Source organism: Dipodomys merriami, unplaced genomic scaffold (assembly GCF_024711535.1).
Source record: "Dipodomys merriami isolate MVZ:Mamm:240054 unplaced genomic scaffold, mDipMer1.0.p SCAF_12, whole genome shotgun sequence".
NCBI lineage: Eukaryota > Metazoa > Chordata > Mammalia > Rodentia > Heteromyidae > Dipodomys > Dipodomys merriami.
This window is the reverse complement of record NW_027202493.1, coordinates 41,526,334-41,554,298: the sequence shown is the minus strand read 5'-3', so window position 1 is coordinate 41,554,298 and position 27,965 is coordinate 41,526,334. Positions and strand designations below refer to the sequence as shown.

The 27,965-nt window shown below is 47.4% G+C and overlaps 1 protein-coding gene across 3 annotated transcripts; it reads right to left on the bottom strand.

Annotated features, from left to right (window-relative positions):
- Nucleotides 1-1,423: 1,423 nt before the first annotated feature.
- Nucleotides 1,424-27,427, bottom strand: Bnip3l (BCL2 interacting protein 3 like). Of its 3 annotated transcripts, none has more exons than XM_070016694.1 (6): nt 27,234-27,427; nt 18,554-18,734; nt 15,041-15,113; nt 8,443-8,546; nt 8,192-8,341; nt 1,424-3,870 (listed from the first exon to the last, which is right to left on the bottom strand). In XM_070016694.1, the coding sequence occupies exons 1-6, from the start codon at nt 27,331-27,333 to the stop codon at nt 3,822-3,824; spliced, it is 657 nt and encodes a 218-aa protein (XP_069872795.1). In that variant the 5' UTR covers nt 27,334-27,427; the 3' UTR covers nt 1,424-3,821. The 3 variants fall into 3 exon arrangements, with proteins under 3 accessions (XP_069872795.1, XP_069872798.1, XP_069872797.1); XM_070016697.1 differs by lacking the exon at nt 27,234-27,427 and adding an exon at nt 20,342-20,443; XM_070016696.1 differs by lacking the exon at nt 27,234-27,427 and adding an exon at nt 20,330-20,431.
- Nucleotides 27,428-27,965: the final 538 nt, after the last annotated feature.

Sequence of the window (27,965 nt, the reverse complement as noted above, 5' to 3'; positions counted from 1 at the left end):
ATCTCAGGCTCCTGAGTAGCTAGGATGACAGGCGTGAGCCCCTGGCTCCCAGTGATTTTTAATATCTGTGTTTAGTATGCATTAGGTGTCGTGCACACTCCACACAGATTTTGTGATGAGCCGTTCCCTCTGAGCAGCAGCCAGACACTATACGCAGCTACCCAGGCTGCCGGACACAAGAGGGACAGAGGCCCGTATGCAGGGAGGCGGCAAGACCTCTAGGCTGAGCCTGAGGAAACGGGCAAGTGGGTGGAAGTACTTTCTTGGGCAGACCAGAACCAGGACGAGTGAGCCTAGTATCCACCTAAGGGGGCTTTAACTCTACTCCTGAGACTGCGGGAGGCAACCAAGGACCTCCGAAGGCGCTCGGGTGACAAAGTGATCTGATCTGCTTTACAATTACCATGTGTGTGGAGGGAAGTATGGAGGAGTGGAGCGCAACAGGAAGGCCTCAAAGTCATCTGACAGCCTAGACTGGACTGCCAGCTGCACCTCCTCGATGGATGCGCAAATCTGCAAATGCTCCAGTCCCTTGGATAAAAAATGGAGTTTTGTCTGCATCCTGTGCCATCCTCCCCCATACTTTAAACCACCTCTCAATGACTTACAATACCTAATCAATGTGTGTGCCATGTAGAGTGTCACACTGGGCTGGGTGTGGAGCCACACGCCTGAAATCCCAGGTGGAGTGGAAAGATTGCCAGCTGGCTGAGGCCCAAGTGCGAGACCCTATCCAAAAAAGACAAAACAAAAGGCACTTGAGGTTAAGGACAGAGGAAAAAAAGTGGAGGAGAACAATGGAAGGGAGGGCATTGATCAGGAAGCATTTTTATAACTTACGAAACTGTACCCTCTTGTGCAACTACTTAAGAACAACAACAAAACACAAAGGCCTAGGGCAATGGCTTGGGTACTAACCCTAGCATGTGGCCTGTACTTCAAACCTTAATCCAGCCAAAAAGGTAACAAAACAATTCCACCTCCCGAAATCCGGTTCTATTGTCCAGGTTACAACCAAATGGCCTAGAACTGTGTGTACGTGGGACTTTCTCCCCACAGTCCACTTGAATCCTAAGCTGCTTTTTTTTCTTTTTTGCTCAAGGCGAGCACTCTACTACTTGAGTCACAGTTGTGTTTCGTTTTGGTTAACAGGGTAAGAGTATTGCAGACTTTCCTGCTCCAGCTGGCTTTCATCTGTGATCCTCAGATCTCGGGCTCCAGAGCAGCTGGGGTTATAGGCTTCGGCGTGAGACACTGCACTTCCCACGGCGCTTCCCCTTCTCCCGGGCGGTGGTGGTCCTGGTGACCAGAGACAGCCATGTCCCCCAGGAGGCAGCTCTGCAGACATCCCTGCTCGGGGTGGGAGTGTTTTGTGTAGACACAGGCAACACCCATGGCATAAAAAGGATATGCTGACAGAAAGTTTTGTGAGAGCTTTAATGGCACAAAATGTTTATAGCTACAAGTTATACATGAATTGTAAACTGTATAGAATGATACAAATTGCTAACTAAATAGATGAGAATGCATAATCACTTTGGCTCAGTTCATTCCAATCATTTCACCAATGGTCCACTTAGAAAGCCACCCTCGTCTGGAGCAGTCAATCTTACTGCAGCCCCGCGCTCTGCTCTTCTCACCGAGCATGCGTGCTGTCTTGCTCCCGATTTTATTTACAAGTATTTTAAGCCAGTTTTCACCAAGCGTAAGAAAAATGAAATCTGCCTTTTCATCCCCAAATTGTAAACAGGTGTAAAGCTTTTTAAGCATTAATCTTAAATTGTCCACGGTTATTTATTGAGTTCTCCTTTCCAATGACACAGTTTGTCTGCATTGTGTCCCATAGTAGGGCCACCAGCTCATCATGGTGAGCTCTACTGTGTTCTGGCTGGAATTCCACATCACAGATACTTCAAAAAACACATAAAGCTAAATTTATTTCCAATAGCAAAAACAGTAATACACCCAAAGCTCAGTGGCACTGGTAGACGGCTACTGAGGTTCTCAGGAAGGGAATGCACTGCCGGTCAGGTACTGACTGCTCTCCTTCATGATGCCAATTTCAGCAAAGTGGACACTGCAGTCGTCAGCTTTACCCATCTTGCCAATTTTATCCAGACTTTTCAAAAACCATCCAATCTGCTCTTTTTTCTTCCCAAAGAAATCTGAATATGAACACTTGAAATAAATATGTTAGAAGGCAAATCAAGTGTTACAAGGTCTAAGAGTAGGACAGAAACAATGTATGAACGTATTCAGACACCAGATGCTAGAAAGAAAAACCAAGTAATTCAGAAAACTATATCATCTTTCCTAAAGACAGTCAGCTGTATTCTTGAAAAAAAAAAAGACAAAAAATAATGGTTGTTTCTCTGTGTTGTTTCCATTCTAGCATGAGCACTACTACCACCGTGGTGAAGGAAGGGCTGGTTTTCTGCAAAGGGCAAAGTTGGCGGCCTGGTGCTGCCCTCAGAGACTGCGCGATCTCCTCAACAACGCTTCTCTAAACACTCAACAGCAAGGTCGACGGCATCAACAGCCACTTGTTACGTGTAACACACACAGCAGTGCCCTTAGGGCCGTGCTGTGTTCTGAAATCCAACAAAACCTGCCCAAAGAACCCATAATCCTGCTGCTTTCTAAGGATTTGGTCCTAAAGCTTCACATTATAGAAACAAAGAAGGTCTGTCAGGGAGGATCAGTTGGTGTGCCTGAATGGAATGCCAAGAGCTCAGCCCAATGGGCCCCTCCCTGCGCCTGCAGGACCCGTCAGGGAGGGAGGGGCCCCAGGGAAACGAGTAGCGCGTCACCCGTCACCCGTTCCCACAACCCAAGTCTGCTTTCCGAAGTTACACAAGTACTAGGAAGAATTCGGAAGTAAAGGTCTTCAGAGTTTAAAGGCTTCAGAGTGTGAGTGAAGCTTCCTAGAACAAGAAGCCTGGATTAACACCATGAATTGGACTCGTTTCAAAGTCTCAGAGAAAATAAATGAAGAAATAAAAAAGAAAATTATAAGTCACGGAAAATTCACATGCAGCTAAACACTTGAAAATACCAGTACGCACAAAAATCCCAAAAGCGATTTCCTATCTAGGCCTGAGACGCTCCTTATCAGAATAAAGACTGCCACAGAACAGACACATGACAAGCCGCGGAGCTGAGCCCTACTCTACGCTCCCTGTGCTGTGTGCAGCCCTCCTGCACACCCACAGGCACCATCAGGAGGCGGAGAAAATAGCTCCAAAGCTGCTTTCAAATTATTTTTTATTGCCCAGGATATTTTTTTCTTGTCTCTTGCTTTTTTTTTTTCTGTTTTTGTTTTCTTTTTAATAACTATAAATTCAAGCTTAGAGAAGCTTGTCTTGAGGTCTTGGAAAATAAAACCAAACCAAAACAACAAGGCTCTTTATAGCATCTAGATTTCTACCCTGATCGTAGTTTAAGAGAGATGGTAGTTACATGGCCAGAGTCAAGTTCCTACCATGAATGATACGGGTTCAGTTCTGGGTGCTACAGGAGATGGCGGCATGGTCGACAAAACTATAATCTGCTGGTGGCATTTGCCGAAAAGAAGCCCTTGCAAATTCTAAACAACAGGAAATTCTGTTAGGAAGTTCTAAAGTGTCATACAGGCCCCAGAGGGAACAAGGTTAGTAAAATGCCTCAACCAAGTTTGAATACTGGATTTCAGAGTTACTGGAACTGGATGTGTAAAAACAGGGTGGTAAGTTAGGTCATGCTTGCGATGGTCTCAAGTTCGAATAAACTACGTGACAACACTCCACTCCACAGGCCACGCGCATTTCCGGGCTCCTTCTTCCTCAGTAGGTGCTGGCAGAGGGCGTGCTCAAGCGTTTTCCAATATAGATGCTGAAAGGAAGCAGAAGACGCCATGTTTCACGGCTTGCAGTCACCTCAGCTCTTCTGCATAGGTACCTAAATTCTCCAGTCCTGAGGTCAAGTGCCCAGTTCCCTAACCTATCTCTCCTGCCCCCTCTCTGCCTCTTGGGAGTGCTGGGGATTGAACCCAGGGCCTCACACTTAGTAGGCAAGCACTCTATGGCTGAGCTACACTCCCTAGCCCATTGACTTGGAACAATCAGTCACAGCCCAAACTGGTTTTGTGACTCAGTTCGCTCATGAAGTCTGGCCCTGTCATCACAGGCAGTGTTGACACTGAGTCCAGAGAACAGGGGCCCTTACCACACTCCAGAGAAAAGCACAGGCCCGTTGGGCACCGGTGGCTCACGCCTGTCATCCACGCTACTCAGGAGGCTGAGATCTGATTATCATCATTCAAAGCCAACCCTGGCAGGAAAAGACCATGAGTCTCTTATCTCCAAGAAACCACCAGAAAACCAGAAGTGGTGCTGTGGCTTAAGCAGTTGAGCAGTTGCCTTAAACTGAAGAGCCAGGGACAGCGCCCAGGCCCAGAATTAAAGCCCTGCAACCACCACCACTAACAACAACAACAAAAATGCATAGACCCTCCTTTGAGAAATTCCTTTTGCTACTATTTCAGATACAGAAATATTGTCATGGGCTAGGAAGATGGCTCAGCAGTAGACTGCTTGCCTCACATGCATGGGGCCCTGGGTTCAATTTCTCAGCACTATATAAACAGAAAAGGCCGGAAGTGTCACTGTGGTTCAAGTGGTAGAGTACTAGCCTTGAGCTGAAGAGCTGAGGAACAGAGCCCAGGCCCAGAGTTCAGGCCCCAGGACAAAACAAAACAAAAAACAAAAAAGAGAGAAATATTGTCATAAGCCAAATTACTTCGGTAGAAGTGATTTTAAAAGGCTCTTATGGCCAGGAACCTGCAGCTCATGCTTGTAATCTTAGCTTCTCAGGAGGCTGAGATCTGAGGATCTTGGTTCAAAGCCAGCCCACAGAAGAAACGTCCGTTGAGACTTATCTCCAAAAAACCACCAGAAAACCATAAGTGGTGCTGTGGCTCAAGTGGTAGCACCCAGGCCCAGAGTTCAAGCCCCAACTGACCAGAAAAAAAGATGGCTTTTATAAAATCTCTTAAGGATGAGAGCCTGTCTGATCAATATTTATTACCCTCACACACTGACAGGCTGAACCCCTTTGTGTAACTGCTTCAAGACAGGAAAAATAAGGCTGGGCACCAGTGGCTCGCGCCTATAGTCCTAGCTACTCAGGAGGCTGAGGTCTGAGGTTCACGGTTCAAAGCCAGCCTGGGCAGGAAAAGTCTGTGAGATTCTTATCTTCAAATAACCATCAGAAAACCAGAAGTGGCGCAAATGGTAGAGCATTCACCTTGAGCTGAAGAACTCAGGGATAGTGCCCGGGCCCAGAGTTCAAGCCCCACGACTGACCATAAAAAAAAAAAGAAAAGAAAGAAAGAAAACAATTGAATTTAAATAGATGAAGAGGCAATACTTTGCTATGCCAAGCAGGGAGTTTGAACCCTTCAATAGCATAAGCAAAGGGAAATTTTAAAAAACAGTAATTAGCTCCACCCAATAAAAGCTACCGCTTTTTTAAGACCTCTTTTTATCTGCATCTATAGCAACACTTACACTTAATTAAGAAAAGAATAACCGTCTGAAAACTCGTGAAAGCAAGAAATACTGCATTGTACCAAACCCAATCTATTGGGGGCAATGCACAGAGCAGTGAGTAGTACCCTATTAAACCTCTGCCCTCATCCCACAACCTTCCGGCCCCTCCCTTCCTCTGCAAGCACTCTGCTGCTTGTGAGAGGGCTGCTGTACCAAAAAAGTGGCGTACAGGCTCCCAAGTGCCAGAATGCCAGAGTCTCCGCCACACTGCAGGCTCAGAGAAGGCGCTCCACCTTCCATGTGCAGACACAGAAAATGACTTTTTTTTTTTTTTTTTTTGGGTCCGGTTGTGGGGCCTGAACTCTGGGCCTGGGCGCTGTCCCTCAGCTCTTCAGCTCAAGGCTAGTGCTCTACCACTTGAGCTACAGCGCCACTTCCGGCTTTTTTTTGCTTATGTGGTGCTGAGGAATCGAACCCAGGGCCTCATGCATGCAAGGCAAGCGCTCTACCAGTGAGCCACCTTCCCAGCCCCGGAAAATGACGTTTTGAGTGGAGCAGACATGTTTTCAAAAACGAAGGCCAACTGTGTGCTCCTGAGCTCCTTCAGAAGTGTATTTCCTCCATGTTTAAGGATAAAAGCAATTAATTAAGCTGGGCACCAGTGGCTCACGCCTGTAATCCTGCTACTCAGGAGGCTGAGATCTGAGGATCGCAGTTCAAAGCCAGTCCAGGCAGGAAAGTCTGTGAGACTCCAATAAACCACTAGAGAACCGGAAGTGGCGCTGTGGCTCAAGCGGTAGCAGCTGAAGATCTGTGGAACAGCGCCCAGGCCCAGGGCCCAGAGTTCAAGCCCCATGACCGACAAAATTTAAAAAGCAATTAATTTACAAGACTTCCCTGAAAAAAATCCATCAATTCTAGGTAAATATCAGGCTGATGGGAGAATAATGAAAACGCTGCAAAGTTACGAGAGAAATCCAGTCTCTAAGTGCTCACTCTGGAGAAATCTCCCTTTATCAGTTCCCAGATGTACACACCAAAGAGCTCTTACTTTAGAAAATTTTCAAGAACACAAAACTCAAAGAAGAAAACTATGCCGGGCGCTGGTGGCTCACGCCTGTAATCCTAGCTACTCAGGAGGCTGAGATCTGAGGATCGCGGTTCAAAGCCAGCCCGGGCAGGAGAGACCGTGAGACTCCTATCTCCAATAAACCACCAGAAAACCGGAAGTGGCGCTGTAGCTCAAGTGGTAGAGCGCTCGCCTTGAGCTGAAGAGCTGAGGGACAGCGCCCAGGCCCAGAGTTCAAGCCCCACGACCGACAAAAAAAAAAAAAAAAGAAGAAAACTATGTCATACAAGGTTAAAAAATGACCACTCCAGACTGGGAATGTGGCTTAGTGGTAGAGTGCTTGCCTAGCATGCATGAAGCGCTGGGTTTGATTCTTTAGTACCGCATAAACAGAAAAGGCCAGAAGTGGTGTGTGGCTTAAGTGGTAGAGCACCAGCCTTGAGCACAGAGAGGCTCAGGGACAGAGCTCAGGCCAAAAATTCAAGCCCCAGGACTGGCAAAAAATAAAATAAAGTAAAATAAAATATCACGTAGGCTGGGAAGGTGGCTCAGTGGTAGAGTGCTTGCCTTGCATGCAGGAGGCCCTGAATTTGATTCCTCAGCACCACATAAGCAGTAAAAGCCGGAAATGGCGCTGTGACTCAAGTGGTAGAGTGCTAGCCTTGAGAGCTGAGGGACAGCGCCCAGGCTAAGAGTTCAGGCTCCAGGACCAAAATACATACATACATACATACATACATACATACATAAATACATAAATAAAAATAATCACTCTAGTTGGGCATCAGTGGCTCACACCTATAATCTTAGCCACTAAAGAGGCTGAGATCTGAGGACCACAGTTTGAAGCCAGTCCAGGCAGGAAAGTCCTCCTGAGACTCTTACCTCCAATTAACCTCTCAAAAACTGGAAATGGAGGTGTGGCTCCAAGTGGTAGAGCGCTAGCCTTGAGCAAAAAGCACTCTGGCCTTGAGTTCAAGCTCCAAGACTGAAAAAACCAAAACAAAACCAAACAAAATCAAATGAACAAAAAAAAAATATCACCCCCCTTTGTATACAATGGGGTGCTGATAGCTCATGCCCGTATGCTTAGCTACTCAAGAGGCTGAGATCTGAATAGTCCCCAGTCAGCTGGGGGAAAAAAGCTCATGAGACTCTTATCTCCAATTAAAAATCACAAGTGGAACTGTGGAACACTAGCCTTGAGCACAAAAGCTCAGAAACCGTGACACACACACACACACACACACACACACACACACACACACACACACACACACACACACACACACACACACACACACACACACACACAGCGCGCCATCAAAAGCTCAGAAACCGTGACACACACACACACACACACACACACACACACACACACACACACACACACACACACACACACACACACACACACACACACACACACACACACACACACACACACACACACACACACACACAGCGCGCCATCTAGTAGACTAGCCTCATACCAAGTTTAGTCATAGTTGTGTTTACCTTGTTTGCACTGTGGCATGAAAACAGAGCAAGTAGGAAACAAATGCAGACCCTTTAGGAGCTGAGGTTTACTTACCCCAGCCCCAAAGCCAGGACGTGGGAAAGGAAGAGTGATGGAATGAACACCTTAAGGAACTCTGCAGAGAAAATGCCTCCTTTCTTCATGGCTCCACTTTTCCTCATGCTTAGCGACACGGCACGTTTAGGGTGCCTGAAGTGGAACTCCCTGGAAAAGAGATTCAGTGGCAGGTATGAGAAACGTGTGCTGAACAGCTTGGAGAGCTGAAGCAGCCCCCTGCACGTAGGCAGACACGTGGGAGGACTTACTTGGGAGGAATGTTCTCGGGTCTACTGGACCAGTCTGATACCCAATCTGCACTTTTCTTCAAAGATTCTGCTTCCTTCTCTCCTTCTCCAGCTTCTTCTTCTGACTGCAGAGAACAAGTTAAACGTTCAGAGACAAGTCTGGACAAAACACTAAACCCAGAAGGTTGTACATGGTAATTTAATGTAAGAAATGGGTTGTTTTCCTACAGAAATTGGTAAAGTGCACTAAGAGGGCAGAGTACCTTAAAAAGGACTCGAGTGAGCCTGTAACTGCTGTTGTAGCTCAGCAGAGACTACCAACCTGACAACCACTGTATAGAGACAGATCTTCCGAAGTGTGGGACGTGGGTGGTGTTCACCTGGAGTTTCATGTCGTCAGCTCATTTTCATAAGCACTGAAAGTTTCTACAGCTGAGAAGACTGAGGGGACTCACTCAGAAGGACATGCTAACAAAACACGGTGCTAAGAAAGCTGAGACCCGGGACTGGGAATGTGGCTTCAATGCATAGTACTTGGGGCTGGGAAGTTGGCTCAGTGGTAGAGCGCTTGCCTTGCATGCCTGAGGCCCTGGGTTCGATTCCTCAGCACCACATAAGCAAAAAGAAAAAAGCCGGAAGTGGCACTGTGGCTCAAGTGGTAGAGTGCTAGCCTTGAGCTGAAGAGCTGAGGGACAGTGCCCAGGCCCAGAGTTCAGGCCCCACAACCGGACCCCCACCCCCACCCCCAAAAAAAAGCATAGTACTTGCCTAGCATGTATGAGGGTTCCACTCCTCAGTACCACATACACAGAAAAAGCCAGAAGTAACACTGTGATTCAAGTGTAGTTCAGTGTCTTGGGTTCAAGCCTCCATAATGGTACCAAAAAAGAAGCTGAGACCTGGCTTAGGTAACTTCCCTGGGACTCCACAGCCCCTAAGCAGAGTCTGCACACATATCAGAAGCACCAGCCTCAAGGTGCCCACTCTTGTTTTTGCAGTGCTGGGGACTGAACTCAGAGCATCTAGGAGTGCCATGTTCCCAATCCTTTTGTATTTTTTCCTTCAACCTTTGTCTTATGCTTCTCCAGGCAAGTCTCAAACTATGATCCTCCTACCTTTCTACTTTAGCTGGGATTCTAATCATGTACTACCAGGAGCAGCTTATTTTTGAAATAGGTCATTTTGTTCAGGCTGGCTGAATTACGATCCTTCAATTTCTGCCTTTTGAATAAGTAGGATTACAAGTGTGCACTGTCAACATCTACCCCTAACACCCCAACAACTCTTTACTCACTAAATTATAATTTTTAGACAAATTACTACTCAAACTTCTCTCAAAGATTTGAAACTATGTTGGCCCAAAGTGTTTTTTTTTTTTAAAAAAAATCTATTTTAAACAGAGTGAGGCTTTAACATGTACTAACACCAAATAAATGAAAAAGAAAACAAAAATTTTTGGGGGGGTCTGGTCGTGGAGCCTGAACTCTGGGCCTGGGCGCTGTCCCTCAGCTCTTCAGCTCAAGGCTAGCGCTCTACCACTTGAGCCACTGCGCCACTTCCCGCTTTTTTTTCTTTTTGCTTATGTGGTGCTGAGGAATCGAACCCAGGGCCTCAGGCATATAAGGCAAGCACTCTGCCACTGAGCCACCTTCCCAGCTCCCAAGAAATTATTTTTATTGCTAAAGATAACCTAAACTTTCAGATTCAGGCTAAGAATAACTGATGTTTCCAAAAGCCTTCTTTTCTGGCATGAGACAGGGTCTTGCTATATATCCCAGGCTGGCCTTGATCTTGTGATCCTCCTGCCTTGGCCTCCTGAGTGCTGGGACTGCAGGTGCACACCACCTGCCTTGAAGCTTCTCTTTCAATAGAACCCAGGGGAATGAGAACTTCCTAAAACGATCACAGTACTATTTTACAGAATGTGGGGTTACGACCACAAACCCAAGGCTCTCCAAGCGGGCGGCTTTCTTCAGGGCAGAGCCTTCCTTCTTTGTGGTAGGTAGCTGAGGAGCGGCCTGCCATGCTATGCGCATTCTCTTTGACTGGCCTGGCTCTTGGTGACAAAGCTGTCTCAGGAAGGGGCTTTAGACAGGCGCCCCTTCACTAGCAAATCCCTGTAGTGTGTGCTGCACAGTCAGTGTCATCTCATCGACTTCTGCCGAACTTGGCACATTCCAGCACACGGGACAATGCAGCATTTAGGACTGAGCTTTTCCCACTGAGCACAGAGATTACTCAGAATCATGAGTTGGCTCTTTGGAGTAACACTGAAATCACCCTAAACCAAAAACAATCAACTGTTACAATTTACATACAGATCAGTTTGTGAGCTCACAGTATCTGACTCTTCCACACATTCTGCGGTTCACTTTTGCTTGTTTTGTCCTGCAATGTTGGGGATGGGACCCAGGTCATGCACGCAAGACAAGCTCTACCAGTGCGCTGTCCTGTGTTCCTCCCCACCTGCGGAGCTTGTGAACGAGTCAGTATCTCGTATTTGCCAACAGAGTGAACATGTACTAAGACTGTATGCACTAGATTTTCTCCAAGGCGATGTGATTTTTCTCTCAGCTCAATGAAGCCAAGTTGTCTTTGGATTACAATTTTCTCAAAACCCCAAACTTGGGATAAGTTCTAAACTTCATTTCTGCTTCATGTTGTGAATCATCTGCCACTTTCAGGCCTGAAACCACCTTCCAATTCTTGGAATTCCTGATTAGGTCATTCTTTTAGCAGTCTGTGGATGTGTCTATGACCTGAACACCACGATCATATACACAGTTGTCCAAGATGGAAGAAGAGATAATTCCTAGTCTGGATCACCTTCCAACAACATCTAACATTGTACTGGCCATCCCAAAACATCATCAAAAGCATCTTCAAGAGACCATGTGTAGTCAGTTTTTGGCACACAATGGACTTGGAACCACTTTTTTCCTAAAGGCGTTGCCTTAGAACTCCCACACCACAGCTTGGCAGACCTCGGTTAGATCGGCTGTACATCCTTGGATCCCTCCTGAGACGGCGTCCATTCAGTGCTCAAGGAAGAGGTGAGGCCACAGGCTCAGACCCGTTTTCAATCTAGCTCTACGCTTACCTGCTTTGTCATCTCAGGAAGTAACTTAATTAGGACAACCCTCACCTTTTCCAATTGTCCATGAACATAATGTCACTTCTTTCACTGCACTGAAAACATGGAAGTGAAAGATATTTTTAAAATAAACTTAGCACCTAGAACAGATGAGGCAAATGTCAGTGCCTTTCCTCTGCTCTCCCAGAAAAGCTTGAGAATAGTGATTCCAAGCTTCTAGGATGAAGCACAGCCAAGTTCTTCACCCATACTATGTTCTTTTGTGGTACTGGATTAGAACTCAAGACTCTGCATTTGCAAGGTAGGCACTCTCCCACCAAGCTCACCTCCAGGCCTGTAGGTGCTAGTTAATTTTAATAAGGTCTTGTTTCCTGTACACTTGGCCTGCAATCCATCTATTTTAGTCTTCCTATGTGAGCCGAAATGACAGGCACACACCACCATGCTCAGCTTCTGGTGAGGTGTATTATTGCAGACTTTTCTGCTAGAGATTCTTCTTCCAATCTCTGCTTCCCACAGTGCTTAGGATGACAGGTGAATACCACTAGCCCAGCAGGGTCTATGAACTTTTCTGCCACTGTCCTAGAACTTCGATCCTCACATTCTCAGCCTCCTGAAAGTAGCTAGGATTACAGGGCCAGGCCCATCAACTATTCTTATTGCCTTTTTTTTTTTGATCCAGTCGTGGGGCCTCAACTCTGGGCCTGGGTGCTGTTCCCTCAGCTCTTCAGCTCAAGGCTAGCACTCTACCACTTGAGCCACAGTGCCACTTCCGGCTTTTTTTCTTTTTGCTTATGTGGTGCTGAGGAATCGAACCCAGGGCCTCATGCATGCAAGGCAAACACTCTACCACTGAGCCACCTTCCCAGCCCCTTCTTATTGCTTTGTTGTTGATCCTAGAGTTTGAACTCAGGGTCTTGTGCTTGCTAGGCAGGTGCTCTACCATTTAAAATATTCTGCCACTTCATAACAACTATTCTTAAGTGTTTCCTAACCCTAAACCTTCTTCTCGTTCAGGGAAAAAAAAAAAATCATGCTGGGCACTGGTGGTTCATGCCTGTAATCCCCTGTAATCCCAGCAACTCAGGAGGCCCTGAGTTCAAGACTCATGACTGACCAAAAAAAAAAAAAAATGTTTCCTGGGCTGGGAAGGTGGCTCAGTGGTAGAGCACTTGCCTCGAATGCATGAGGCCCTGGATTCAATTCCTCAGCACCACATAAGCAGAAAAAAGCCGGAAGTGATGCTGTGGCTGAAGTGATAGAGTGCTAGCCTTGAGCTGAAGAGCTGAGGGACAGCGCCCAGGCCCAGGGTTCAGACCCCACAACTGGACCCCCCCTCAAAAAAAAGTTTCCCAAATCCCCAAGAAATTTTAAAATTTCTCCAATATTTTTTATCATCTGCAAATAGTTGTACAAGAGAGTTGCGATAAATATGTTTGTGTGCCCAATGCATCTTAATTAGAGTCCCTCCATCCATCATTCTCACCAATTCCTTCAATTTTTTTTAAAACACTAGGTAAGGGCTGGTAAGGTGGCTCAGTGGTAGAGTGTTTGCCTTGCATGCATGAGGCCCCAGGTTCGATTTCTCAGCACCACATAAGCAGAAAAAGCTGGAAGTGGCGCTGTGGCTCAAGTGGTAGAGCACTAGCCTTGAGCTGAAGAACTAAGGAACAGCCTCCAGGCCTAGAGTTCAGGCCCATGACCAACAAATAAAAATTAAAAAATAATTTAAAAAACACTGGGTAAAACAAAGCTTTTTGAAAGTTTAAGTCATACTTATTAATAGTACCCAAATTCTAAGTCTTAGCAACTTATCACCTGCTTGATGATAGCTAATTCTCCTTCAGTGTGGAGCCACACTGGCAATCCTACCATAATTTGACACAGAGGCTAAAAATCTTACACTCCTCCCCCCAGATTCCACAAATTCCTTTGGAACTCCAGCGTAGATACATTCAGCTCTAGGATTCCATGTGTATTAAGGATCAGGTAAGCCTAATTGTGTGCCTGTCATTTTGCAAGTTGGGGCAGCACAAATCAGTGTTCAGAAATGGGGAAATGTAAGAAAGGTATGTGTGGAGAGGTTTTACCAGCGCGGAAATGTGTGGAAATGCTTTCTTCACTAAGAGCACTTGCAGAGCCTTTACTCAACATGAGCCCTAGGGATGGTTGGCCTGCATTATTTTATTCACTTGACTTTAGAACTACTTTACAGAGTTTCTTATTGGACAAACAGTACATTGTTCAGACTTTTAATTTCTCTGAAAAAAAAAATACAGACTGAAGATGTCTTCCTCAGGAAAGAATTTCATTTCTCTCTTGGATCCTTGTACATTTTTGGTTTTGGTTGCAACTGGGGCTTGAACTAAGGGCCTGGGCACTGCCCCCTTAGCTATTTCACTCAAGGCTAGTGTTCCAGTACTTGAGCTTAACCTCCACTTCTGGCTTTTTGATGGTTAACTGGAGATTAAGAGACTCCAAACCTCAGTTCTCAGATCTCAGCCTCTTGAATAGTTAGAAGTGCAGGTGTGAGCCACCAGTGCCTGGCTCTTGGTATATTTTTTTGCCATGGAGATTTTACAACTTTTTCTACTTTAGTTATAGCCTAAACTCACATACATCAGAAATTCAACAATTCCCCCCAAATCATCTTACCACACATAGATCATAGTCAAAATAGAGATATTGTGTGGCTTCTGACGGAGAATACTGAGCAGACCCACAGACCAGGTAGGATATTTGTGGTGTGAAGGAGCCAAGGTCGCTACAGTGAGAATCCCACCAAAGGAGACTTTGGGTCTATCTCAGGTTCTATCTCAGTTAAACAGTTGCTCCATATTGTTCAAGTACCTTAACATCTGAGGAAAACAAAACCAAACATGGTTCCAATCCTTAGGAATCTATTCTCTAATGATTCTAGGTACTCTGACACAGCAACAAACGTAAGGACTGACCACGAACACTGATGATAGCACCAACTCATCACATTTGAAGATTTATAGTCCAAACCCTGGTGGAAATGTTAATACTATATTAATCCATATCCAACCTTTTTATCTCCTAGGAAACTATATCTTCTTTAAGTCTTGATTTAAAGAAGATATAGTTTATTAGGAGATTAAAAAAGGCTTGCTTAATTAGATGAATGTTTCTCCTTTAGCTACTGCAATTTATCTAAAAAGTTGTTGCTCTGATTTCAGATGACAACTTTCAGACCTAACCTAATCTTCATTTATTTTTGTGGCCTGCAGCAAGACATCTTAGTTTTCTGTTTCTGAACTCAAGAAACTCACCCGGAACACTGGGATGATCCACTGTAGAGCAGAGCTGTCCACTCTTAAGAACGAACAGGTCCCAAACTCTCAGCAGTAAAGAACTGTAACAAGAACTATGTTCCCTCACATCAATACTTAGGAACTGAGTAACTTAAAAGAGCTCCAAACCATCCTAACCGGTCTTCTTTAGTATCTCTCATCAAAACACGCCTTTCCTGGCTGCGCACTGTCATCAGTCACACACACACACCTGAGAGCTGTGGTCCCGGCTGGTGTGCATCTCCACGTCAAACATGATCTGCCCGTCTTCTTGTGGGGAAGGGCTAGGAAAGAAAGAGCTCAGCCATTAGTTTTACTGTTCTTTTCACCACAGAAATTTGCCTCCATTAGAAACTAGAAAAGTAAAAGGTAAGAGTAAAATGGTTTTGGAAAAATCAGCATATCCCAAAGTATACCATAACTCTGCACAAGCAAGCTGGATGTGGCCTGTGAGGCTAAGCTAGGGAAGGCCTCCTGGGGGGGGCGGGAGGGTGCTCTGGACTTGGTCAGCGGTGTTGAAGCCTTCGTAAAGAAAGTATAGGACCGTCACTATTTCATGTTTGGCTCTTCCTTCCATTAAAGGTAAAATGATCTTCAAGTTTGGAAACCCTGGGGCTCTTTTATCATCAAATCTGACCTCTACTGCCACCCAACAGCCACCCAACACCCTGCAGTTCTCAGATTCCTCCCAAGGGTCTGAGAGGTTAATGCTTCACAGTACTGTGAGGGTTTGTTTGCCCCTTGATAATTTTCTCATGAGTACACAGTGGGTCTTCCCAGGTGACCAGATGTGTGATCGTACAACAGACTGAATGCAAAAGCAGATGGGAATCCAGCTGTTTCCTCTTAAGCCAGATATTGCAAGAGATTTGCAAATACGTAAAACAACTCATATTCTCACTATTTTGGGTTACAGGAAAGTGATTTTTTTCCACTGAAGAACTGCTTATGTTAAAATGTAAAATGTATTGAGTATTGCTTTAAAATTTTCATTCTCCCTCTTTTCCCCACATCTCTCTGCGCCCCACCCCCACCAGAACTGAACACAGGAACTCACACTGGCTAGGCAGGCACTCACCAGGTGAGCTTCCCCGTGTTTTGAATAAGGCCTTGCTTTTTTTGTCTGGGCCAGCATGAATCATGATCCTCCTATTTACACTTCCCACATGGCTGTGATGACATGCACTGTCATTCACACTCAGCTGACAACCACACCCAGCTTTTTCTTGGTGAGATAGGGTCTTGCTTGGACTAGCCACAGCTACCCTCCCAATGATGGCCTCCCAAGTGGCCTAAACCACTGGACCTGGCATCCAGTTTTCACTTCTCAGTAAATACTCAAGTACAAAACTCAGAAACAAGAGTTTTGGGGTTCCTAATAAATTTTAAAGATTATACAGGGGTTGGGAGCTGGTGGCTCATGCCATCCTAGCTACTCAGGAGGTTGAGATCTGAGTGAGGATCGCGGTTCAAAGCCAGCCCAGGCAGCAAAATCTGTGATTCTTGGTTTTGATTTTTTTTTGGGGGGGTGGGGGGGTTCCAGTTGTGGGGCCTGAACTCTGGGCCTGGGCGCTGTCCCTCAGCTCTTCAGCTCAAGGCTGGCGCTCTACCACAGCGCCACTTCCGGCTTTTTTTCTTTTTGCTTATGTGGTGCTGAGGAATCAAACCCAGGGCCTCATGCATACAAGGCAAGCACTCTACCACTGAACCACCTTCCCAGCCCCAAAGTCTGTGATTCTTATCTCCAATTAACCACCAGAAAACTGGAAGTGGGCTGTGGTTCAAGTGGTAGCTCAGAGGCAGTGCCCAGGTCCTGAGTTCAAGACCCATGACTGACAAGAAAGAAAGAAAGAAAGAAAGAAAGAAAGAAAGAAAGAAAGAAAGAAAGAAAGAAAGAAAGAAAGAAAGAAAGAAAGAAAGAAAGAAAGGAAAGTGAAATGTGTTAGATAGCCCTGGAAAGTGTTACTGAGCGGGGTTCTGGATTTCTTCTGAAAGGCCTGGAGGTGTGCAGACTGGGAGATAAGATGGGTATTCAATCCAAAAGCATTTGAATACCCTTCACATACTTAGAAACCTCAACTAAACACGACCTGGAGGAGAATTCATCTGCCATCACTTGTGCAAGTGCCACCAACCATCAGGAAACCATGTGAGCAGATAGGTAAGCTGGTGACTTCTCCCCACCAGGTTAAGGTAATAAACACACAGTATCAATGATCAAGGTTCATGTAACTGAATGTGTAGGGAAAGTAGGTCACAACAACAATGACTTGAGAAATGCAAATGGAAAGCATGTAGAAATCGTTAGGCCAGTTTCTTAATATAAACCATTCTGGAGACAGCACCAGAACCAATGGCAACTGTGCCCAAGGAGCCATCTGCTCTGTCTGCTTCTGCCATGAGCACTTTTAGGCTCTAAGAAACATGGCGACCAGTCAGATGACAAGAGCGCCGGGGTCACCATGCAGCCACAGGAGTTCTCTGGCTGACTAGAACACAAGCCACCTGGGAGGCTCAGACACCATTTCACTCATTTCTCCTTTTTTTTTTTTTTTGGTCGGTCATGGGGCTTGAACTCCAGGCTTGGGCGCTGTCCCTGTGTTCTTCAGCTCAAGGCGAGTGCTCTACCGCTTGAGCCACAGCGCCACTTCCAGTTTTCTAGTGGTTTATTGGAGATAAGAGTCTCACGGACTTTCCTGCCTGGGCTGGCTTTGAACCGCAATCCTCAGATCTCAGCCTCCTGAACAGCTAGGATTACAGGTGAGCCACCAGCGCCCAGCTTTCATTTCTCCTTTTTTGTCTTTTTTTTTTCCTAGCAAGCACTAGTATGTATTATATGTAACAAGATTTACAGAGCATAAAAGGAGAAAAATACCCATAAGCCTCATGCTTTCAAAAGTTCTTTTGACCTTCTTCCTGTGCACGTGCCTTTGCTGCCTGGGTAACGTGCATGTCCACCAGGCCTCTGCAGTACCAACAGCATGGCTGTCACTTCAGCGCACACAGAATTGTTAGGTGCTACTAGCATCAGTCACTTGAAGAAAAAAGAAAGCCAAGATGGCAAAGCAAACGGGACAACTGGGGTTCATTCTATCCATAGGATCTCCCTCAATTCTTACTGTCAGCACAAGCAAATCCTGACCAGTGAAATTAGCTTCCCCATACCAAACACAGAAGAAGTAGATCTGAAGTAAGATTTCCTGAGGAAACGGAAGGCCTTCAAAATGAACTATCTTTACACATTGCGTGTGGAGCTGTGCACTGCGCAAATATTGCTGTAACTTGAATCAACCAGCAGTTCCTCTGAGTCAAACATTTACTGAGCGTACTGCATGCCAGCACCATCACTGTGAAGAGTGCAAAGAGGAAACACGACCTCTGCCTGACTCTGGAAGCCTGGCCATCTGGAAGGAGAGCCAGTGTAGAGGGATGGGACAAGAGGATGAAGAAACACAGAAGACCGCCGTATTAACACTTACGCCACTGGGCTTTAAACAACAAACACCTAAAAATAATACAAGCTGAATGAGAAAAACGTCTTTTCTTAGAGAAACGGGGCACCTGAGGCTTGTCAATCTGTTGCCACTGAGATCCAGATGCTGCCATAAATGAGGAAGCCTATGCTGTCAAGTGAGGACGGAAGCAAACGATTCTGGTCCCTCACGGCAATCCGCCTGGCCACCCGCGCGTCTCCCCAGTGGCACCACACGCCGTTCTCACGCACCTGTCACAGTGGGAGCTGCCCCTGGAGCTGCTCTGCCCTGACTCATGCTGGGCATCCAGAAGAATCTTTTCCATGTCTCCGTTGTGGATGGAGGATGAGGAGGGCACGTGCTCCAGCCCTCCGTTCTTCCCGTTGCCATTCTCATTGCCATTGCTGTTCATGGGTAGCTCCACCCAGGAACCTGTTGGACGAGTCCGATAAGTTAACCCCAGGCCGACATCCCCATCCCCACACACAGGGTAATATGGTGGCTTCAGATAAGAATTCAGATCCTCAAAGTGAAGCCAAGTGTTCTGGAGTAAATAAACAAGGTATAATAAAAGTCAGAATCTATACTGTTCCATTTCTGAAGTTACCCATGCAAATTAGCCAACTTGGAAGAAATCAGAAATCTAAAACTAACTTTTAGAAAAAAAGGCCTTTCAGCCAGTTTTCCCTCTGGTTAAAAGTTCGGTTTATATACAATCAATACTTACTAAACCTCAAGGTTACTTTTCAAAATAATACACAGTTACTCTATTACTAGACAGACCACTTTTTCTGATAGTAATAGGATCTGAACTCAAACCTTCACGTTTGCTAGGCAGGTGGTTCTATAGCTTGAGCCATGGCCCAACTGCCTTACCTTTAATACATTAGCTTTACACAAAGCTGAGTATATATCCCATATGCTACCTCAGCCAGTGCTACATCTGCATCACAAATTAAATAACATTCTGTTACCAAAGCCCCAGCCATAAGGCCTGGCTCCACATCCAAGTGCTAACCCGAATTAAGAGAAATCAAATTAGCTAGGTGCTGGTGGCTCACACCTGCAATCCTAGCTACTAAGGAGGCTTAGATCTCCGATTAAGCACCAGAAAACTGGAAGTAGTGCTGTGGCTCAACGTGGTAGAGTCTAGCCTAGAGCAAAAAGAGCTCAGGGACAGCGCCCAGACCCTGAGTTCAAGGCCCACAACCGACCAAAAGAGAAAGACAGACAGAAAAAGAGAGAGACAGACAGACAGACACAGACAAAGAAAGACAAAGACACACACACACACACACACACACACACACACACACACACACACACACACACATATTACAGCTTGGTCAAGTCTAGGAGAGGGAATTCTGAACTTATTCCTGCCTTGGCTACAGAAAGGGAAGAGTGCGGCCAGCTGATGGAGACGGCTCTGGATGGGAAAGTGAGCCTTTTGCCCAAACCAGGGCCAGGGCAGGTGGCCCTCTCTACAGCAGCATGGGATTTTCCTAGAAAAAAGACTAATTCCTAGCCCCTTGTTACAATTCTGACTTAGAACCATCTTATAAAGTTCCTCTAACTACGTGACAACTAAACTCCATTCAGCACAAATCAACGAGAAGCTCCTATAGAAGAAACCCAAATGTAATCACAAGAATTGCATGGCAGGGGCTGGGAAGGTGGCTCAATGGTAGAGCACTTGCCTTGCATGCATAAGGCCCTGGGTTTGATTCCTCAGCACCACATAAGCAAAAAGAAAAAAAGCCGGAAGTGGCGCTGTGGCTCAAGTGGTAGAGCGTTACCCTTGAGCTGAAGAACTGAGGGACAGCGCCCAGGCCCAGAGTTCAGGCCCCACGACCGACCCCCCCCCCCCAAAAAAAAAAAGAATTGCATGGCTGCTGGTTCTTCACAAAATTAGGGAAGACGGCCAAGCCCGCAGGGCACTGTTAGCTCTACCCTATAGGTCTGCTGCTGCTTCTCCTTTACTCCCTACTTTCCATTCTTTTTCCTCTTTCAAGCACCAAACATACCCGTGAACTTGCCTCTTCGCTGTCTCCCAGGAGTTCCTGCTTTCCAGGGTTTTCATTAAGCCCTAAGGATGTGGAAGGAGAAGCTACAGGTAGGAGGAGGATTTGGGAAGACACTAGCAGAACTGGGGTGGGGAGGTGGGGCACAGCAAAGGGGAGGAGCCCTGGAATCTGAAGTTCTTCAAAGTGTTATTGGCCCAGTGCCCTAATTTTAATAAGAACTGGTAACTGCAGCCAATTAAACCAACTTCACAAAAGAAACAGAAGTGTGCATTTTTCTCCTCAAAATATTTTCTTTCAGAAAATGTAACCAAGCAGTTTGGTGAGATTAGAGCTATGACCACCCCAAGTCCAGGGCTGAACACTAGAAAACACCAGAACTATCTCAAACCCTAAAACACCCCTAAACAAGGCAGAGACTACCCCAGACCCACCGTGAAGCCACTGTTACCCCAGCAAGAGGGATAGCCTAAGGCACTGTGGCTGTGAATATGACTTCATCCCAACTCCCTAAGGCCTCTGTGCCCAAAGCTGCTTAACACAGTGCAGGATCTGCTTGCCACCCGGAGAGGGGTATGTGTACATGTATACATGTGTATGTGTGTGTGTGTGTGTGTGTGTGCGTGTGTGTGTGTGTGTGTGTAACTGTGGTAGTAGGAAGTACCTGGCACACCTCCTTAGAAGAGTTAGTACTGAGAACAGGGTCTTCAAGAATCATCCTGTCCTCTCCCCCTAGGAAGCCTCAATGGCTGCCACAGCCCCAGGGCTATGCTCCAAAAACCACAGGTGTAGGTCAGGTCCTCAGCCTCATTCTACATGGACAGGAAAATGGGTACAGACTACGGAGAACTTAAAACTAATGAATACAACTAGCAAAGCTATGAGAGGTTTACACTGAAAACATTTAATATTTGGAATGTCTCTGGAATGTGTAAAAATATTTAAGACATTGGGGAGAGAAGGAAGAAGGGGAAGAAGAAAGAGGGGGAAGAAGAAAGGGGGAAGAAGGGAGGAAGAATGGTGTGTGATAAAACTTTTTTTTCCTAGTCTTACTGCTTCTAGGATTTTCAAACTTCTTCTGAAACCAATGGGACCTGTCCTTCCTGTACAGAAGCCCAGAGTGTAAAACAAACAAAACTCCAGGGCTGCTCTGGCAGACGCAGGACTCGGGAACCAGGAGTTCCAGATGGGTCTCTGTGGAAGCCAGCCTTCCTTACAACACAATTAAGTAATGTGCACTCAAAGTATCTGACCAATGAGGAAAAAGCCACAATGATACATTCTCTGCTCCTATCTTTTCTGAAGGATTTCTAAATCAACAAGTGAACTCTATTTTCTGCATTAACGATTCACAGTTACACATCTAACATGTGTTTTGGGAACCTGGAAACGTACCTAGAAGAGTTTGGTAAAAGTGATCTGGGCCAGCGCCTTTGGCACCGTGGCACATGCAACTCATGGCTGGCCACTTTTATTCACTGCTGATTGGTGCAGCAGGCAAAGCACAGACTGAAGCCAAACCCCACAGAAGCCACTGCACAGGCCCAGGTTATTTCACCTCTGCAGGGCTTCACCACCTCCTCTGGAAAATAGGGATAACAGCTGTATCCACTTCAGAGCCACTAGGGGGATTAAATGACCAAGCCCACAGGAAAACAAGTAAGGTCCTCGCATATGCTCAGTGCTGCATATGTGTTCACTTCTCTAAGAATTACATGTAGTCTACTGTTTGAAAGTCCTCTGATTGTAAAAATGTGCACATGAAAGGAGAGAGGAAGAGTGAGCAAATGCAGTGAATATATTCTTTGTACATTATGTAAAAATTGAACAATGTAACTTGGAAGGTAGCATGGGAAGAAAAACGAGGGAGAGGAGGGAAGGAGTGGCTTGATCCAGATGCACTGCACTTAGAATCTGATGTATAAAATTGTAACTCCTTTGTACAACTACTTAATGAAAGTATAAACATCAATTCATAAAGGGAAAAATAACTGCCTCTTTCCCCCACCTCCCATTCCTGCTCCTAAAGGAAACAACTTTAAATGGTTTCACATGGAGATTTCCGGAGGCAGTTTTGTTTTTTTCTTCAGCTTTTTGTTTTCATTACCAGTAGAAATTTATTATATGCTGTCATGCACTGAAAGTTTTAGTCCAATACGCTGTCCCAAAGGCTCTTATCCACAGTTTACAGGTATCTTCCAATGTCCATCCAAACAGACATTCACCCATTAACTGATTTGCATCCCACCTCATCATTTATAAACTTAAGGTTCTTCAACCATTAGCCAACAGCAATGGTTAACTATTACCCAAAGGGCCTCTTCAAATACTTCGATGTTACACTGAGGACTTCCGTGAGCATTCCAAAGGATGATTTGGCAATATTCATTAAGAACCTTACATCAGTTTCCTTTAATCCAGTGATTCTTACAGAAAGTTCATCTAGGATCACTGTGGACAGGGCTCAGGTGGTAGCATGCCAGTCCAACAAGCACTAAGTCCTGAGTTCAAACTCCAGTATGGTAGCCCCCCATATACATACACACGTGTACAGGCCACCTGTAGAAACACAGTGTTGCAGTGAACACATGTACATGACCACGAAGAGGCTGCACAATGGCACTATCCGTAGAGTAACACACACAAAAGCAAATTTGGATTTTTTTGTTGTTTTCTGAGTTTTCTTGTGGACTTTTTTCAGTAAACTTTCCCCTCCCTCCCCATCCTGGGGCTTGAACTCAGGACTTCTTTTGCTCAAGACTAGCCCTCCACCACTTGAGTGAGCCACAGCACCACTTCCAGCTTTTTCTGTGTATGTGGTACTGAGGAACAGAACCCCAGTGCTTCATGCATGCTAGGTAAGCACTCTACCACCAAGCCATACTCCCAGGCCTCAGTAAGTCTTTTTTAATGTTATCTTCAAGTATAAGGAGGGGTTCCATTTACCACGTTTATTTCTGCATACAATGCATCTTCACATCACCTCCTCCAACACTCCCACATCTGTCCCATCTCCAGTCATCTCATCAGGTTGCCTGGTTCTATTTTCACATCGTACATAGAGTATGTGACTGTACTCACCCACAATCCCTCCCTCCATTCATCCGTCCACACTCCCATTAGCCTCACCCTTCCTCACAGCCAAAACATGTTTGATAATAACTCAATGGCATCTCACTGTTGTGCAGAGGATACTTCAGTATAATGTACAGATATTTCTGCCTGGGTTTTGTTGAGACAATGTCTCTCCACGCAGCCAGGCTGGCTCAATCCTTGTGCCTCAACCTCAAGTGCTAAGATTACTTTTTTTCGGGGGGGGGGGGCGGGGGGAGAGCTGATCCTAGGGCTTGAATTCTGGGCCTGGCTACTGTCCCTGAGCTTTTGTGCTCAAGGCTAGCAGTCTATCACTTGAGCCTAGTGCCATTTCTGGCATTTTGTGGTTATCTCGATATAAGAATCTCATGGATTTTCCATCCTGGGCTGGCTTTGAACTGTGCTCCTGATTTCAACCTCCTGAGTAGCTAGGATTACAGACACAAACCACTGGCGCCTGGTATGTCTTTCTTAATGGATAAATTACACACGCTCTTTCCCCCTCACCTAATTCATTCCTGACTTACAGCCTAGAAATTTCTTAATGTCCTAACTCCAGACATCCTTAGGAAGTTCTCTTTCTACTTACTTGGGAAGGAAACAAGGCAAGATGGGAGGTTTGTGCTATCCCAGCAATACAGTAGAAAACAAGCTCAGAGCAAACTCTTTCTAATAAGCACACTTCCAAGTAAGAGCCAAGAGCTTTCTGCATTACTGTACGATTATTTACATGCTGAATGCTGTTTTGTTATGCCAGTTTGTACAAGTATACAATGGCATATTCTGTAGGTTAAGTTTTGGGGAAATGGCTGGTCCAGTAATGGTGATTACATTTATTTCTGTGTGCTGTAGCCTTACAGCTTTGTAACTGCCAGTTCCATCCTCTTGGGGGCTCAGGAGAGGAAAAGAAGGAAAAGTATTCCTCCTCGTGTTCCTTCATCTTTTCAAGCCCCACAGGCAACTCCTACTCTAACCAGGAGTGACATTTTCACTCTATTTACCTTCTTTCCTCAAAACCATTCTGTTTGCTCACCAGGTACCAGAGGCTGGAATCCAGGCTAGACCTACAACAGTCACTGGTTTTCCTGACAATATTGACTTTCGCACAAGTGGGTGCTTACACCAGCCACTGATTTACTCACAATGCCACAAGCAGAGGCATTCTGTGTGCCAACCTTAAGAATAAGAACACTCCCGCAATGCTGAGGCAAGAACATTGTTGCTGAAGAGTTTTCTCCTCAAAAAGCAAACAAGAATTCCATTATTACCTTCTGCAACCTACTAAATCTTAGGATATGAGTGACTTTTTAAAGTCACTCATATTTTAAATATTTTTAAGGACAGTTTTCTGAAAAATAAAACCAACAAATGGAAACATCCCTTTGATTTTGTAATTAGTTTGTCTATTTGCCCTATAATTTGTAATTTTAAAAAATCAGAGGGCACACTATTTCAAATATTTCAATTATTCCCTATTAAAATTTTGCTTTGATCCTCAACTAAAAATCTCACACTAATCTATATGAGGTTCATTCGTTTTTCACAGTTGTGCAACATTAGCCACCAAAGGCCTTGGACTTATCAGCAATTCAGATAGCATTTGATGCCTGAATAAGTTGTTTTGCTCAGTGCCTTAAAAAAAAAAATCACTTGAAGGAATCAATAAGACTTCTTGTTTTGTTCAGTCTGCTGTTGTGTAATGAGCTAAAAGGGCACACAGTAAGAAGCAGCAAGGGAAGAGAGAGTAAATATGGCATTATCTAAAAGCTTTTCAGTAACTTTTAAAAGCAGTCTATCCCAAATGAAGTATCTTCCCCCCCCCCAGCCCCCTTCTCGAGTCTTGGGGCTTGAACTCACTCTCCCCAAATCTCTTTGTGCTCAAGTCTAGCTCTCTACCACTTGAGCCACAGCACCACTTCTGGCTTTTTCCGAGTAGTTTCTTGGAGATAAAAGAGTCTCATGGACTTTTCTGCTCCGGCTTGCTTGAAACCAGGATTCTCAGATCTCAGCCTCCTGAGTAGCTAAGATTACAGGTGTGAGCCACCAGGGCCCTGCTCCAAATGAAACGCTTTCGAAGGAGCCTTTGGTATCCCATGGCTTGGGAGCTTTCACCCCTGAGAGCTAAGAAAAACACAGCAGGGGCTGGGAATGTAGCTCAAGTGGTACAGTGCTAGCCTTGAGCAAAAAAAAAAGAAGCTCAGAGACAGTGCCCAGGCCCTGAGTTCAAGCCCCAGGACTGGCAAACACACATACACACACACACCAAAATAAACAAGCGAAGAAAAACAGCAGAAATGGATTTGACACCTGACAGCAACTTCAGGTACCGCCACATCATAGGTATCTAAACCCCTATTTTAGGAGGCTGGTCTTTTAAATCACCTTGCTTTCAGTGAAATTATACACAGTCTGACCCAATGGGGCACTCCTAAAGAAACAGAGTGCAACCAAGAAACACAACGTTAAGAAGAGATAAGACTGGATGGCCCCTTGTGTAATAACTGCACAACACAGAGATTAGGATGCATATGCAATCAGGCCCCCGGCAGGTGTGGACCTGACCAGGACCCTTGGCTCTAGTCTGTTTTTCTTTTTTCGGGTCATGGGGCCTGAACTTGGGCCTGGGCGCTGTCCCTCTGCTCTTCAGCTCCAGGCTAGCGCTCTACCACGGAGCCACCTTCCCAGCCCCTAGTCTCTTTCCCTTTCCATGTGAGTCACAAGGACAGGACAGTTAGGTCAGAAACCTCATTCTCAAATCCATGATTCTAAGAGTCTACTAAGAATAAGTTAAAACTCCGATTAATATGTGACAAAGACACACTGTCATCTGGTGTGAAAAGTAATTGTTAAAAAAAAAAAAAAAAAGACTTCAGGGGCTGGGAAGGTGGCTTAAGCGGTAGAGCGCTGGCCTCGAGCCGAGGGACGGCGCCCAGGCCCCGAGTTCGGGCCCCACCACGACCGACCACCACAAAAATCCATGCTGGGGCGGGACACACTTGAATGCTTAAGGAGAACGGGCAGCCTGCAGCGACGGAGTCCCTCCACAGGGCGGCCCGGGGACCCGACCCTTGGCTCGGACAGAAGTGCCTGCCAGGCCGGGCAGGAGCCTGTCCCAGGACGGGGGGCCGTCCCCGGACGCCGGGGCGCCCAGGCCTCGCTCGGCGGCGGGCGCCGGCGCCGGGGCCTCGAGGCCCGGGTCCGCGGGGCTCCGATCCCCTCCTTTACAACAAAGGGGGAGACGTCCGGACAAGCCGGGGCGGAGCTCTCGCCCCGCGCGTGACGGCCGGCCGGGGGTCTCCTGCCGGGCAGGGGGCTGCCGAGGACCCCGGCCGGCCGGCCCCGCACACCTGGCGCCCGCCCGGCCCGCGCCCCGCCCGCCCGCCGCCCGCGTCCATCTCCGGGCCGCCCCGCCGCACGTCCCCAGCCCGCCGCACGTCCTCCAGGCCGCTCCGCCCATCGCTCTTCGCCCTCCCACGCCCCGCCCCGGCCCGCCCGGCCCGCCGCCGCCGGCCCCGCCGCGACCCCTCCTCGGGCCGCCCGCCGGCACCCGGCCGGCGACACCCAACGACCCCCGGCCCGGACCGCGAGGGGAAGCCGCGCCGGGCCCCCCAGGAAGCCCCGAGCGCCTCCTCCCGACGGGAGCCGGGCGCTGTCAATCAGCCGCACATCCCCGGCGCGGGCCAATGGGCGGCCTCCTCCTCCCCCTCCTCCCGCCCCCCCCCCGCCCTCCGCTCCGCGCGGCGCTGGCGGCCGCCGCGGCCCCGCAGCCCCTCCTCCCCCACCTCCCCGCCGAGCCCCTCGGCCCAGCACTCACTGTTGAGGCCGGCGGGCGGAGGCAAAGCCTGCTCCCCTTCTTCGCAGTTGTTGTTGTTATTGTTCGGGGGCGGCGGCGGCTCGACTAAATGAGACGACATCGTCGGGTGGCTGGAGGAGCAGCGGCCGCAGCAAGACCGTCTCCGGTTCTCGGGCAGAAGCAACACAACAAGCCGAGTCCCCCGCCCCCTTTTCCGCGCCTGCGCAGTCCCTCCCCCGGCTGACGTCAGAGCCCGCCCAGGCCACGTGATGACAACACAGCCAGCGGCCGGGCGGGGCGTCCGCGGCGCGGGGCGGGGCGTCCGCGGCGCGGGGCGGGGCGTCCCCCGACCTGCCCCGGGGGCCGGGCGCGGGAGTCCTGCGGACGTGTGCACGCGCGCCGGGAATGACTGCGTGCGTGAGCTCCCCACCCGCGGCGTGGAATGCAGCCTGCGGGTGGCCTCGGGGCCGGGCCGGGCCTGGACGGGCGCCGCCTCACGCCTGCGGGAGCCGCGTGCCTTGCATCCGGTCCCTGAGCGTCGTTTTCCTGTCCCGGGACTTGAACTCTGGGCCTGGGCGCTGTCCCTCGGCCCTTCAGCTCAAGGCTGGCGCTCTACCCCTGGAGCCCCAGCGCCGCTTCCGGCCTTTTCTGCTTACGTGGTGCTGAGGAATCGAACCCCGGGCCTCATGCGTGCGAGGCGAGCGCGCCACCGCCCCGGCCCCCACAGCGTGGTCGGGAGTGGTGGTGCCCCCC

Coding starts and splice junctions, on each gene's coding strand:
- Bnip3l (XM_070016694.1), bottom strand. CDS start 27,333: ATGTCGTCTCATTTAGTCGAGCCGCCGCCGCCCCCGAACAATAACAAC. Junction 8,547..15,040: donor GCCGGGACCACAGCTCTCAG/GTGTGTGTGTGT, acceptor TGTTCTCTGCAG/TCAGAAGAAGAAGCTGGAGA. Junction 3,871..8,191: donor GTCCTGGCTTTGGGGCTGGG/GTAAGTAAACCT, acceptor GCTTCCTTTCAG/CATCTATATTGGAAAACGCT.